The 15,666-nt window shown below is 46.7% G+C and overlaps 1 protein-coding gene across 4 annotated transcripts in view; it reads left to right on the forward strand.

The window, feature by feature from the left end:
- Positions 1 to 15,666, forward strand: part of MMS19 (MMS19 cytosolic iron-sulfur assembly component) — a 132,925-nt gene that overhangs the window by 55,661 nt on the left and 61,598 nt on the right. For 2 of the 4 annotated variants that reach the window (XM_068114373.2, XM_068114374.2), the window contains exons 9-11: positions 4,026 to 4,112; positions 7,525 to 7,599; positions 15,571 to 15,648. In XM_068114373.2, the coding sequence (XP_067970474.2) occupies positions 4,026 to 4,112; positions 7,525 to 7,599; positions 15,571 to 15,648 (240 nt within the window). The remainder of the gene's footprint in view (positions 1 to 4,025; positions 4,113 to 7,524; positions 7,600 to 15,570; positions 15,649 to 15,666) is intronic. The other 2 variants (XM_068114375.2, XM_078777000.1) reach the window with 1 other exon arrangement.

The raw sequence follows: 15,666 nt of genomic DNA on the forward strand, positions 1-15,666 counted from the left end.
TGTCTTTTCCCCCTTTTGTCTCCCACATGAGGACCTGTGCGCCACTGGGCGCCGAGGGGAGCGTGCGTGAGTCGGCCATTGTGCGCCCGAACCTCTCGCAACCACAGCTGTCTGCATCGATGCACCACCTTATGGACCACATGTCTGTGGCTGAGCACCACTGATGGACCCCATGGGTTGGGGCATGGCCCCTCTGCTGGCACCGGCCATGAAGGCCCGAGATCTTGCTGGCGGACCTTGGCCACAGGGCACCGATGCCCCACAGGTGAACCACACTAGTCGGCCCTGTGGGCCATAAATAAATAAAAATGGACACGTTGGGTGCAAGTTGTATTGCAAATAGGCCGCCAGCAAAGAAGATGACAACACCTGGAAGATAGCAAATAGCCGGCAGAGGGAGCCGAAGAGCAAGAGACCACCAGCGGGGTTAGGGGTTGTTGGTTTATTTTTATTCATGAACTGTGGTGACTGCACCGATTGGTGCTTGAGGGTGTATTGGTGCGTTTTGGGTGCTTTCATGGTGCGTCGATGCAGAGCAGACTGTCTCTCCCCCCCAAAATAACAATCACAGGTCCTGGGTTGCGTTTTATAAATAAAGTAACGTCATTGTAAATAATGCTCCCCACCGTCAATGTATAGTTTGAAGACCATTCCGCAATTCGGTTAGCTGTGGGCGTGAATCTGTTAGGCAGGGTGCAATGGAGCAGCGGGACATATTTATTTATGTTTTAAAACTGTCGCACTCATGGTCAGGTTAAATGTAGAGGGAACTACACCTACGTTCCACACTAAAAGTTAAAGTTATAGGCCCGGGACATGCCTAAGAGGAGGAGGGTGCAGTGTTGTGGACATGAGAATGTTTTTTTTTTGTTGTTGTTGTAATGTAAAATTGTTGTAGAATATTGCCCTCCTTACTCCAGTGTTGTATAAAGGTCAAAGGGCGTTCCCGTAGTTAGTTCCATAAAGCATACATGAAGGACACTATAATATCCCTGTTCAGTAGTTTATTTCCTTGTTCTGTGTATTAGGTTAAGGCTTTGTCTTCCATTAAAATGACACTCCATTGCACCAAGTGAAATAAGATAGATTCCCTTTCATGCCCCATTCCCACTCCCAAAACCTCTACTGCCAACTACAATAGCCGCCATTAAGCATGTGCTCAGCTCGGGGAAGAAGGGCGTGCCCGCCCATCGTCATCAAGGGCGGAGCCAGAGGGCCGTGCCGACCAATCAGGGCCGAGGCGAGCTGACCGATGGGCATGTCCTGAAGGCCGGCGGCTTGATCGCCTGAGGTGCTATAAAAGCATGCGCGCAAGAAGCGAAGGTGTGGTTGGACCAAGCGAGAGACGTGCAAGGAGACGTGGTTGAGAGGAGTTGAGTAAGGGATCCCTACAAGAGCAGCATCAGCCACAGCAGCATCAGCCACAGCAGCAGCAGCCACAGCAGCAGCAGCCACAGCAGCAGCAGCCACAGCAGCTTCAGCCACAGCAGCTTGGGGGCCTTGACGGCAGTTTTGAGCAGGGCCGCGAAGGAACGGCGGCTGTTAAACGAGCTGATCGATAAAGGGCGGCGGCTGCTAATCCCCGACCCGACCGTGCTGCGGGTCCAGCTGAACCTTCCTCCCCCTCCAGCCATCCACCTCCTGCCATTCCTGTCATCATTCCCCGTGTGAGTCTGTCTTTTGTTTGTTCTGTCCTGGGTTAATTAAGACTGTAGGTAAGCTAGCATTGCACTGTGTCTAATATCTTCTGTAAATTATTTTATTATCTTTCCTTCTCCTTGGTTACTTTGAGCGTGTAAAAAGTAGGAATAAATTTAGTTGTATTTCCAACCTTTTTGTCTTCTTCTTCTTCTTCACCTCCGTGTCGCCTTTGTCTTTTCCCTATTGAATACCTGTGGCGCGGTCCGGCCAACGTTCGGGAATCGGGTTAGTCGGGGTAACTGTTAGGGCCGCGGGGCCATCCGCTCGGCAAACCAACATCTTATCCGCGGTCTGTAATAATATATATATATATATATATATATATATATATATATATATATATATACACACATCATAATATATGCTTATGATATATATATATATATATATATGCGAAATATATATATATATATATATATATATATATATATATGCGAAAACATATTATGATATATATATATATATATATATATATATATATATATATATATATATATATATATATATATATATATATATATACACACATCATAATATATGCAGCACTGGTGTTCGATGACATTTGTAAAGTTTCGCATCGATAAGGTAAGCGGTTTCTGAGATATAATTATATTTAATATTTTCCTTGAATCCAATATGGCTGCTACACCATGTGATCGATGATGTTTTTGTGATCAACTTTTAATCACCATGCCTAGCAAATGACGTGTAGTGTCGAATCGATCGATTTGGTGGTTTGGGAGAAGTTGTTCTTTTAAGGTTTTAGGATAAATCCAATATGGCTGCCAAACCATGTGACCTACATTCTTACTATAATTCACCAAATGTCCGTCCGTCAGTCTGTCTGTCTGTTCAAAGGTAAAGTAAAAACTGCTGAACCGATCTCAACGATATGTTGGGTGGATAATCCTGGGATCTCCAGGAGTAAAATAGGCTATTTAGTTTTCCCAATTTCAGCTTTAGTCTCCAGCATTCTCGGGTTTGGACTCCCGCATAACATTCACGTTCGTATAACGTTCATTGTTCTCATTGTGACGATGTTTTCCCGGGTGCCGCACAAACGGCTGCACCGATCGCTGCACGGCTGCACGGATCGAACTCTGTGACCTCGGACAAAGACCTTTTATATTTTATAAGGACACAGGTTGAATCCCTGCTTGAGAGAATTCTAACCCATTTCAACTGAAGGAAACACGTATCGGGAGTACATACGTCATAGCGATTGTGAGCACGATTAGTTTAATCGCCACATGAGAGAATTCCACATAGCTATTTGGGTGGTGTATACGCTAACAGATCGCTGTCTCCATCGATCTTGCCAAGGCCGTAATAGCTATCGGCTCAAAATCCTTTTAACTGTTGATTTGGAAGTTTTTACAATGAAGGAGACACGTATCTGGAGTACATACGACATCGGGAGGACTAACTGCACGCGTCTTCAGTATCAAGCTTAAATCTGTCATGGCGGATCTGAAGAGTGGAATGCTTGGAGAAGTGGTGGGCTACTTTGGCAGGAAGGAGGATCAGAAACATGGACTCCCACACTGCCACATCCTGCTGATACTTGCTCCCGCATGGTTATTTTCCCGGGTGCCGCACAAACGGCTGCACCGATCGAGATTTAACGGATGTTTATATAAATTGTTTAAAAGAAAAAAAAAGCCTTCAATTTCTGATATTATTTTAGCCTTTTCATTTGGGCCTCACAATTGAAGCCCCGCCCATAGGGCGGGTACCGTTGCTAGTGTCATAAATTTAATACTGTATTTCAATGCAAATGGGTCACAGATCATCTGCATGCAATTTCTGATTTTTAGGATAAGGAGTTCGATTAAAACATTTTTTGTTGGTATACCACTTCACTGATGTCATCATTATCATGCTTTTGTTCCCCATTGGGATTACTTGACACCAACGTGCTTGACACCAACTCCCATTGGGAGTTTCCGAGAAATCGTTTTTAATTATTTGAGTTTAATTAAAGATGGCTGCCTACCACGTGACCTATGATGTCATAATTATCATTAAAACATTCTGCATGGGTGTCGCTCCTACCCTGATAGTTTCGTCTCGATCGGACATGTGGTTGCTGAGATAAACGAGGTTTCGCCCGTACGGACGGACGGACAACCCAAAAATATAATGCCTCAGGCCACTTTTGGGGGCGCAGGCATAAAAACAACTGTAAAACAACGTAAATTGTGGGGGAACTTAACTTTGAAGAACTGGTAGGAAAGAGCGCCGATCAGTCGTCTACATGCGCCGATCCCCGAACCGGAAGGAACTAACGTTCGGTTGCAATTTGTTTGCTGTTGCTTTTCCAGCCAACCAACGACCCTTACGGTGTGACACATGAACAGCTGGTGCTGGCGCTGCGCCCTGTTCTTAGTTACTCACCTCAGCTGGCACAGGTACATTCCTTCTTTTTTTTTTTTTTACTGTTTGTTAAGGTTTTGGTGGCATCAATTTGTAGACATTGTGTGTATTGGTGTAATAGATAGCCCAACCCAGGCACTAGGGCAGGCGATTACCCTCTGAAGGTCCGCATTGGGCCAGCTTGGTCTTTTTTGAGATCGGCCTGGTTTTCAGAAGCTTTGAATGAAATCCTCTTTTTTTTTCTTCTTTTTTTCTTCTTTTTTTTCATTGCAGCCGTCAGTTGGATTTGAACCCACACCGAGCCTGATGGCCTCACCACCCGGCAATTATAATGGATTTTCAAACAAGCTGGCCTAAATATTTGCAGTTGTTGGAATTCTTTGTTCTTTTTTTTGGATTGGCCGAATGCTGATGGTTCTGCTATGGTTTGACCAGATATTTTATTGTGCTGCTGATGGTGCTGCTATGGTTTGACCAGATATTTTATTGTGCTGCTGATGGTGCTGCTATGGTTTGACCAGATATTTTATTGTGCTGCTGATGGTTCTGCTATGGTTTGACCAGATATTTTATTGTGCTGCTGATGGTGCTGCTATGGTTTGACCAGATATTTTATTGTGCTGCTGATGGTTCTGCTATGGTTTGACCAGATATTTTATTGTGCTGCTGATGGTTCTGCTATGGTTTCACCAGATATTTTATTGTGCTGCTGATGGTTCTGCTATGGTTTGACCAGATATTTTATTGTGCTGCTGATGGTTCTGCTATGGTTTGACCAGATATTTTATTGTGCTGCTGATGGTTCTGCTATGGTTTGACCAGATATTTTATTGTGCTGCTGATGGTTCTGCTATGGTTTGACCAGATATTTTATTGTGCTGCTGATGGTTCTGCTATGGTTTGACCAGATATTTTATTGTGCTGCTGATGGTTCTGCTATGGTTTGACCAGATATTTTATTGTGCTGCTGATGGTTCTGCTATGGTTTGACCAGATATTTTATTGTGCTGCTGATGGTTCTGCTATGGTTTGACCAGATATTTTATTGTGCTGCTGATGGTTCTGCTACGGTTTGACCAGATATTTTATTGTGCTGCTGATGGTTCTGCTATGGTTTGACCAGATATTTTATTGTGCTGCTGATGGTTCTGCTATGGTTTGACCAGATATTTTATTGTGCTGCTGATGGTTCTGCTATGGTTTGACCAGATATTTTATTGTGCTGCTGATGGTTCTGCTATGGTTTGACCAGATATTTTATTGTGCTGCTGATGGTGCTGCTATGGTTTGACCAGATATTTTATTGTGCTGCTGATGGTTCTGCTATGGTTTGACCAGATATTTTATTGTGCTGCTGATGGTTCTGCTATGGTTTGACCAGATATTTTATTGTGTTGCTGATGGTTCTGCTATGGTTTGACCAGATATTTTATTGTGCTGCTGATGGTTCTGCTATGGTTTGACCAGATATTTTATTGTGCTGCTGATGGTTCTGCTATGGTTTGACCAGATATTTTATTGTGCTGCTGATGGTTCTGCTATGGTTTGACCAGATATTTTATTGTGCTGCTGATGGTTCTGCTATGGTTTGACCAGATATTTTATTGTGCTGCTGATGGTGCTGCTATGGTTTGACCAGATATTTTATTGTGCTGCTGATGGTTCTGCTATGGTTTCACCAGATATTTTATTGTGCTGCTGATGGTTCTGCTATGGTTTGACCAGATATTTTATTGTGCTGCTGATGGTTCTGCTATGGTTTGACCAGATATTTTATTGTGCTGCTGATGGTGCTGCTATGGTTTGACCAGATATTTTATTGTGCTGCTGATGGTTCTGCTATGGTTTGACCAGATATTTTATTGTGCTGCTGATGGTTCTGCTATGGTTTGACCAGATATTTTATTGTGCTGCTGATGGTGCTGCTATGGTTTGACCAGATATTTTATTGTGCTGCTGATGGTTCTGCTATGGTTTGACCAGATATTTTATTGTGCTGCTGATGGTTCTGCTATGGTTTGACCAGATATTTTATTGTGCTGCTGATGGTGCTGCTATGGTTTGACCAGATATTTTATTGTGCTGCTGATGGTTCTGCTATGGTTTCACCAGATATTTTATTGTGCTGCTGATGGTTCTGCTATGGTTTGACCAGATATTTTATTGTGCTGCTGATGGTTCTGCTATGGTTTGACCAGATATTTTATTGTGCTGCTGATGGTTCTGCTATGGTTTGACCAGATATTTTATTGTGCTGCTGATGGTTCTGCTACGGTTTGACCAGATATTTTATTGTGCTGCTGATGGTTCTGCTATGGTTTGACCAGATATTTTATTGTGCTGCTGATGGTTCTGCTATGGTTTGACCAGATATTTTATTGTGCTGCTGATGGTTCTGCTATGGTTTGACCAGATATTTTATTGTGCTGCTGATGGTTCTGCTATGGTTTGACCAGATATTTTATTGTGCTGCTGATGGTTCTGCTATGGTTTCACCAGATATTTTATTGTGCTGCTGATGGTTCTGCTATGGTTTGACCAGATATTTTATTGTGCTGCTGATGGTTCTGCTATGGTTTGACCAGATATTTTATTGTGCTGCTGATGGTTCTGCTACGGTTTGACCAGATATTTTATTGTGCTGCTGATGGTTCTGCTATGGTTTGACCAGATATTTTATTGTGCTGCTGATGGTTCTGCTATGGTTTGACCAGATATTTTATTGTGCTGCTGATGGTTCTGCTATGGTTTGACCAGATATTTTATTGTGCTGCTGATGGTTCTGCTATGGTTTGACCAGATATTTTATTGTGCTGCTGATGGTTCTGCTATGGTTTGACCAGATATTTTATTGTGCTGCTGATGGTTCTGCTATGGTTTGACCAGATATTTTATTGTGCTGCTGATGGTTCTGCTATGGTTTGACCAGATATTTTATTGTGCTGCTGATGGTTCTGCTACGGTTTGACCAGATATTTTATTGTGCTGCTGATGGTTCTGCTATGGTTTGACCAGATATTTTATTGTGCTGCTGATGGTTCTGCTATGGTTTGACCAGATATTTTATTGTGCTGCTGATGGTTCTGCTATGGTTTGACCAGATATTTTATTGTGCTGCTGATGGTTCTGCTATGGTTTGACCAGATATTTTATTGTGCTGCTGATGGTTCTGCTATGGTTTGACCAGATATTTTATTGTGCTGCTGATGGTTCTGCTATGGTTTGACCAGATATTTTATTGTGCTGCTGATGGTTCTGCTATGGTTTGACCAGATATTTTATTGTGATGGAGTGTTAAAAATGTTGTAGTTTACCTGTTATGGCAACAATGTGCCACAGCATAACGGCAACATGGTTATGCTGATCTAAACTTCCAAAGGGAAGTGTATGATGTGTGTGCGTTTGCTGCTCATCTTGATCTGATTCTAATTGAATTTTATTTTGCAGTTTGTTTTGCCACTTCTCCTGGAAAAGTTGGATTCCGAAATGCAGAGCTCAAAACGGGACGCCATGGAGACGCTGGTAAGTCCTTGTATCTGAACATTCAACTCGACAAGGTCCCGTCCCTCCCCGCTCCCATATCTGGCCAACTCTGAGTTAATTAATGATCATTGACATGATAGCTTTTAATTCTCGAAAAATATGCTCTCCACCATGAAAAATGAGAACTTGTAGCATTGATGATGTAGTTGTTGAAGGACTGTTCCTTCAATCAAAAGTCCTTTTTTGGCGTGAGGGATGTGCAGAACACTTGTTGCAAGTTTCCACATACCGTAATTTGCGCCATGCAGTGATCGTTCAGCACGTGCAACTTGTGTACCCTTGAATTGTTATGCCTCCGCAGACGAAGTCGCCGGAGGCATTATTATATGTTTTTGGGTTGTCTGTCCGTCCATTCGTACGTCTGTCCGTCTGTACCGGCTAAACCTCGTTTTTCTCAGCAACCATATGTCCGAATGAGACGAAACTTTCAGGGTAGGAGTGACACCCATGCAGAATGTTTTTATAATTGTGATGTCATAGGTCATGTGGTATGGCAGCCATCTTGGATTAAAAGCAAATAATTAAATATATATTTCTTGGAAACCGCTGAATGGAAAAATGTGAAAATTGGCACATTGTCAAGTACTCCCAATGGGGAACAAAAGCATGATAATGATGACATCATAGGTGAAGTGGTATGCCAGCCAAAAATGTTTTAATCGAATTCCTTATCCTAAAAATCTGAAATTGCCTGCACATCATGTATGCTCCATTTGTATTGACATATTAAATTTATGACATCATAGGTCATATGGTTTGGCAGCCATATTGGATTTAACCTAAAACGTTAAAGAAAATATCCTCCCAAACCACCAAATCAATTGACTCGAAACTTTACGTGTGTCATTGACTAGGCATGGCGATTAAAAGATGATCACGAAAACGTCATTGGTCACATGGTGTGGCAGCCTTATTGGATTGAAGGAAAATATTAAAGTTATATCTCTGAAAAATCTCACCATATTGATGTGAAATTTTACAAACATCATCTAACATCATTGTTGCATAAAGTTTGAAAATGATGATGTCGTAGGTCACGTGGTTTGGCAGCCATCTTAGATAGAAAAACGAACCTTATCCAAATACCACGAAACTTCACAAACGTGATTCCTTACCCATACATATGCAGAGTGTACATTTTTAAGGTCATATGTCATGTGGTATGGCAGCCATATTGGCTTGAAAGCCGATATTTAATAACGTCTCTGAAACTGCCTCACCGATTGATGTGAAACCTGTCTTGGCTGGTGAAAATGTGATGCTTGAAAACAGCTGAAGGGATTTAAATTCAAACTTTTTTATTTTTAGGACAGTGAACGATGGCATCTACCCGTTGTGGGACTATGAGGAGGCATATTGGCGACACAGTCACATTGTTCTAGTTAGAGATGACATGGGGTATTCTGGGTCTTTCCGAGACACCAGTATGTGGATCATCCAAAAAACGCACTGATCGCATTCTTTAACAATCCAGTACAATGCCACGTCTGTCAGAAAAGGAGTAATCAAATCTTTGAACACCTTCAAGCAGGGTCGTCCATTAGTCATGTTGCAAGGCTCGTTAACGTGAGGAGAGGATTTGACTAAGATCTCGGAAGAAGTTGTCAAGCCGTTATAACAACAAGAAATATGCCAAGAAGCGGATTTCCCAGTGTAGTGAAATCGTATCCGTACTGAACCCGGGTGGGGATGCTCGCTGCTCGCTGTCATTGTTGTCCCCACTAGGGGCGTGACTATAAGACCCGTTGCTGTGTCAGTGCTCCGAGACTTCTCCCTTGTGACATGTTACATCGGTAGCCTCGTTAATGGTACGCCTTTATAGAATATCTAGCTTGCTTGCATTGACTGATATGAATGGCTTTATGAGATGTCGCATCGTATGCTTATTGTGTATTTCTACTTACAGGAATGATGTGATGATCTAAATGCAATTAAACCAAACCGTTGGACTAAAAGTTGTGCGGACCTGAATGGTTTTCCACAACACTTAATTGCATTTAAGATCTGCTGACATGGCTGGCAACAAGACGTTGACGGTGTCCATCTTCAGCGCCGACCCACAAGCCACGGACGGAGGCTTGCAACTCAAGCACTGGCTCAAGCAACTGGAGCATCTCTTTAATGAGCCTGATACCGCTCCGACGCCTGCCGCGAAGCTGGCAATATTACACTCAAAAATCGACTACCGGGTCTACCACGCGGTCGCTCAATGCACGACGTATGATCTTACCGTCGCGGAGCTCAAGCGGCTTTATATAAAAGAAAAAAGCCCTGTGTATGCGCGTTATTTGCTGCAGACGCGACGGCAGCAACCCAACGAGCCTATGGATCATTACGCCCAGGAGCTCCGGCAGCTCATGCTGGACAGCGCCCAGCCACGGACTCCCGAGCAGGCTAAAGATGATCGACTTTTAGATGCCTTCATAGCAGGGGTCTCCTCTCAGGAACTACGTCTCAAACTCTTGGAGAAGACCGACCTGACCTTCGCTACGGCGGTTGAGCAAGCGACGGTGTATACTGAAGCACGGATGCAATCGAACGCCTATGATCGCACGCGCCTTTTGGCGGGCACCTCACTACACGCCCGGCCAGAGAGGACCACTGACAAGGACGTGGATCCGCCTGCTGAACTCCAGGATGCTCCGGAGGATGACCCTACCCTGACAGCTGCCGTTACGACCAGCAGACCCAAGGCCTTGCGCGGGGCCGCATGTTTTTTTTGTGGAGGGCCTCGTCATGCCCGAGTCGTGTGTCCGGCACGTGACGCTATTTGCCATTTGTGCTCGCTAAAGGGACATTACGCGAAAGTGTGCAAGAAATCGGCACGCGGCTCGCGGCCCTTCGACTCGCGCAGCCGCGGTCGCGCAGGCGCGGCAACCTTGAACGGGCTTGTAGCAGAACCCACGAGCCCAGCGCCTTACCCGTCTTCGAAGGGGAGGGCCCCTCGCTGCGGCCCGCTGGGCGCTCAGACAACCTTGACTGGCGCCACCGGAAAGCCACCACCGTCTCATTCTCCATCGGGGACAAAGGCCGCGTCCTTGGCCAAACCTCGAGCCACGCAAGGGAAGAAACAGCTTTCGAATACTACGGAAGCCTTTTGTCAAAGCGACCAAACGAAAAAGGCGATTTCGAATACTACTACGGAAGCCTTTTGTCAAAGCGACCAAACGAAAAAGGCGATTTCGAATACTACGGAAGCCTTTTGTCAAAGCGACCAAACGAAAAAGGCGATTTCGGCTACAACGGAAGCCTTTATCTGCCAGGAGTGTCAAAAGGCGATGTCAAATACTACTGAGGCCTTTTCTCATCGGATTTTGAATCGCGAAACACCGGAATGCTGGGGAAAGCCCTCTGATGACGATAATGGATTCCCCATGGTCAACGCAGACTCCGGCCACGATCGCAAAACTGCTGCTGGTGTAGGATCCACCCGCGAGGCTGGTCCGACCCATTCGGGGGGCTCAGTCCCGCTCCCAGCTGCCTCGTCTGGCCTGGCTCAAGCCCTTATTCCCCTTATGGTTGAGGGCCATTGTGTTCAGGCCTTGGTGGACACCGGATCTACGGATAGTTTTATCGACCAGCGACTTGTGCTCAGGCATGGATGGCGGATCGGGCGGTCTACACGACGGATCTTCATGGCATCCCAGGGACTCCGGCTTAGCACAAAAGGGGAATGCCGATTGAAACTAGTGCTAAAGGGACGGGTTTTCCCTGATGTACACCTTATGGTTTTACCCGCATTATGTGCTGATATTCTGCTGGGACACGATTTTCTTAAGCTGCATGGACGTCTGGTAATGGAGTTCGGTGGGCCTGACACTCTTGTTGTGGGGGCGGACGACGCGCTAACGGTGTGCGCCCTAGCGCAAATGGACGTCCGTCCGCTTTCGCTGTTCCCCAATCTAACCTCCGACTGTACCCCTGTCGCGGTAAAATCGAGACGCTACTCCCGCGCGGACATGCAATTCATTGCGGACGAAACGACTCAGCTCTTGAAAGACGGCATCATAGAACCTAGTAGGTCACCGTGGCGTGCCCAGGTCTTAGTGGTGCGCAGTGAGGCCCATCGCAAACGCATGGTAATCGACTATTCCCAAACGATTAACCGCTTTACACAGCTGGATGCCTACCCCCTTCCGGGGATGGACGCGCTAGTGCAACAGGTGTCCCAGTATTCGGTCTATAGTACGCTCGATCTCCGTAGTGCGTACCACCAGATCCCTATCTCTAGGGCGGATCGTATCTATACCGCTTTCGAGTCGGGGCAGCGGTTGTACCAATTTACACGATTGCCCTTTGGGGTGACGAACGGGGTCGCTTGTTTCCAGAGGGCCATGGATGACCTCGTTGCGCGGGAGCACTTAACCGATGTTTTCGTCTACCTCGATAACCTTACGGTTTGTGGATATGACCAAGGGCACCATGACGCTAATCTGAAGCGCTTCCTTGAGGTCGCGCAACGGTATCACTTAACTATGAACGAGGATAAGTGCCGATACTCCCTACGCACCATAGATCTTCTGGGGTACACCGTGACCCATGGCTCTGTCTCTCCGGATAAGGAACGTCTGCGACCTTTGCTCGACATGGCCCCTCCCTGCGATCGGGCTTCCCTGAAACGCGCCCTTGGGCTGTTCGCCCATTACTCCAAATGGGTGCAAAATTTCTCCGCGAAACTTCGCCCCCTTGTGGCCTGCGACACCTTTCCCCTGAGTTCGGCCGCATTGACGGCCTTTGAAGGACTTAAGACCGACATCGCCCGAGCCGCCGTAGCAACCATTGACGAGAGCGGCTCGTTCGTCCTCGAAAGTGACGCCTCGGATCAGGCCATCGCGGCGACCCTCTCCCAAGGGGGACGTCCCGTGGCTTTCTTTTCACGGACTCTTACCTCCGCTGAGCGGCGGCACTCGTCCGTTGAAAAGGAAGCGTATGCGATCGTCGAGTCTATTCGGCGATGGCGCCCGTACCTACTCGGGCGGAGCTTCCAAATCATCACGGACCAGCAAAGCGTTGCGTTCATGTACGACACCTTACACGCCCAGCGCATTAAGAACGAGAAAATCACTCGCTGGCGTATCGAACTCGCCGACTTCTGTTACACCATCAAATATCGCCCTGGGAAGGATAACCAGGCCGCCGATGCCTTATCGCGCCCCACTACATGTGCTGGTATCACCTCGTTGGAGGGCCTACGGGTGCTGCATGCTACTGCGGGCCATCCCGGCGTAACGCGTTTCGCTCATTTCGTGCGGAGTGGGAATCTCCCTTACTCGATTGACGATATCCGCCGTATCTGTCGCGACTGCGCTATCTGCGCGGAAATCAAACCGCGTTTCTATAACCCCCCTATGGGGACTCTGGTGAAGGCTACACGCCCGTGGGAACGCTTGGCGATGGATTTCAAGGGCCCTTTGCCGGTGTCGAGCGGCTCTCGCTATCTGCTCACTATCGTTGATGAGTACTCACGATTCCCCTTTGCTTATATGTGCGCGGACATGACTGCTGCCACGGTGATGCGTTGCTTACAGAACTTGTTCTCAATGTTCGGTTACCCGGCCTATGTCCATACCGACCGGGGTGCAGTCTTCTTGTCTCAGGAGGTGCGCGGCTATCTGCTCCAAAACAACGTTGCGTCTAGTTACACCACGCCGTATAGACCCCAGGCTAATGGGCAGATCGAACGCTTCAACGGGATTATCTGGAGGGCCGTCATGCTCCATCTCCGGACCCACGGCCGGGGCCTCGATAAATGGGCTTGGTCGCTACCTGCGGCGTTGAACTCAATCCGGGCACTCCTGAGTACGGCAACTAACCAAACTCCCCACGAGCGTCTTTTCCACCACCCCAGGAGCTCGGGGTGTATACGGTCTTTGCCCAGTTGGCTCGCTGGGCCCGGGCCGGCCTACCTTAAACGGGCAGTTCGCGCGAGCAAGTACGACCCCCTTGTGGACAAAGTGCAGATTCTCCAGGCTAATCCTGAGCATGCTCGTGTGATGACGTCTGATGGTCGTGAGACTACTGTCTCCGTTCGTCATCTTGCCCCTTGCGGGGTCGACGACCTTAGTAGGGAATCGGACGAACCAGTCGAACCCGTCTATGAGACTATGACCTCTCCCGACGCTCCCATCGCCGACAGTCCACCGACCCTCCCCCCGTCGAGACTGCCCGGGTCCGACGACTTGGCGTTACCCCCTTCATCACCCGACCCTGTTGACGCCTCTGACACCGGGGATACAGGGTTACGAGACGCCGTACCCGGGGAATTTCGAACGCGTGCTGGCAGAGAAATTCGCCGCCCGGCCCGCTACGGTTGGGCCGACTAATACTCCGCGCCCATGCTGACGCTCACTCGCTTTTAGCCACGCGGCCGTATAATTCTGACGGGGGGTGAATGTAGTGAAATCGTATCCGTACTGAACCCGGGTGGGGATGCTCGCTGCTCGCTGTCATTGTTGTCCCCACTAGGGGCGTGACTATAAGACCCGTTGCTGTGTCAGTGCTCCGAGACTTCTCCCTTGTGACATGTTACATCGGTAGCCTCGTTAATGGTACGCCTTTATAGAATATCTAGCTTGCTTGCATTGACTGATATGAATGGCTTTATGAGATGTCGCATCGTATGCTTATTGTGTATTTCTACTTACAGGAATGATGTGATGATCTAAATGCAATTAAACCAAACCGTTGGACTAAAAGTTGTGCGGACCTGAATGGTTTTCCACAACACCCAGGATAAAGGCTCCACCTCAGGACCGGTGCATTTGTATGACCCATCTACGCAATCGATTTCAAACTGTGCAGAGAACTACAAACGTGTTCCCTGGACCTCACAGGATAAATGTCAATACTGTCTTGAGTCTCCATGATGCGTGGATCCATGCTCATTGTCCTGTTCAGTGTTGAAGATTTGCACCGTAGCACATCCAAGCATGCTTGCAGTGGTCCAATCAGCATGTCAGAAGGACACAGAGGTGGCAGTGGGCAAATGTTGTGTTCAGTAACTAATCCAGGTTTCTCCATGAAGAGCATAATGGCCTTGCCTGGGTCGATAGAAGACTCTATCAGTGTTATGTCCCAACCTGTGTCTAGGAAACCGCAACATTTGGACATGTAAGTGTTATGATATAGGGTGTTGTTGTTGAAACCTTTCATACCAACTTTATCCGTATCCATTACAATCTGACAGCAGATGAATACATCGAGATCTTGCAGCAACGTGTTGCCTTCCCTTAAAAAGCATGGTGCAGGAATCATCTTTATGTATGATAACGCTCCTGCTCACAGGGACATTCGAACAAGGAGCGTTCCCATCAATGCCAACGTTGATGCCATGACCTCCTGGCCTGCCATCTCGCCAGATTTCATTCCAATTTAACATCCCTGTGATATCATTGATTGAATTGTTGGAACCTTATCAAGACATCCACAGACCCTCGATGAGCTGGTTCGGGCCGGGAATGCTATTCCCAGCCTCAGATATGAATGCTCATACGATGCAATGCAGTGATCGCTGCCAGGGGGGGTGGACGTAACCAGTATTGATAAGGTTACTTCCTCGTTTGATCCCAATGTGTAAACATTCACCACAATTGAGTATTAAGTGATCAGGTCACAATGAAATAGACTTTAATTATTCATCGTTTATCTCTGTCAGAGGTTTGCACCTCATTTATGTCCCATGATGTCACAAATAAATTGCATCAACAACAATCACATGTTCAGTTTTTGTGGTGGAGAGTATATTCAGCTAGGAATGGGGAAAGGGACTCGATTATTAGCCAGGAATTAAATTTGTAATAACCTTGGACCTGTTTTAAAATGCGAGAGCAAGACTAAAAATTTTATTTAAAATATTGCTCGCTATCTTGTACTTGGTATAAAAAAAATTGTTCGTCGGGCCTCACGATAATTGTGTGTGTGCGTGTGCGTGCGTGTGCGTGCGCGTCACAGACCGAGTGCTGTGCTGCTTACGGTGCTAATGAGCTCCAAGATTCTCTTAACGATATTGCGACATCTTTACGTCGTGAGGTATGCTTTGTCGCATGT

Source organism: Myxine glutinosa, chromosome 4 (genome assembly GCF_964187855.1).
Source record: "Myxine glutinosa chromosome 4, kmMyxGlut1.1, whole genome shotgun sequence".
NCBI classification, from domain to species: Eukaryota; Metazoa; Chordata; class Myxini; order Myxiniformes; family Myxinidae; genus Myxine; species Myxine glutinosa.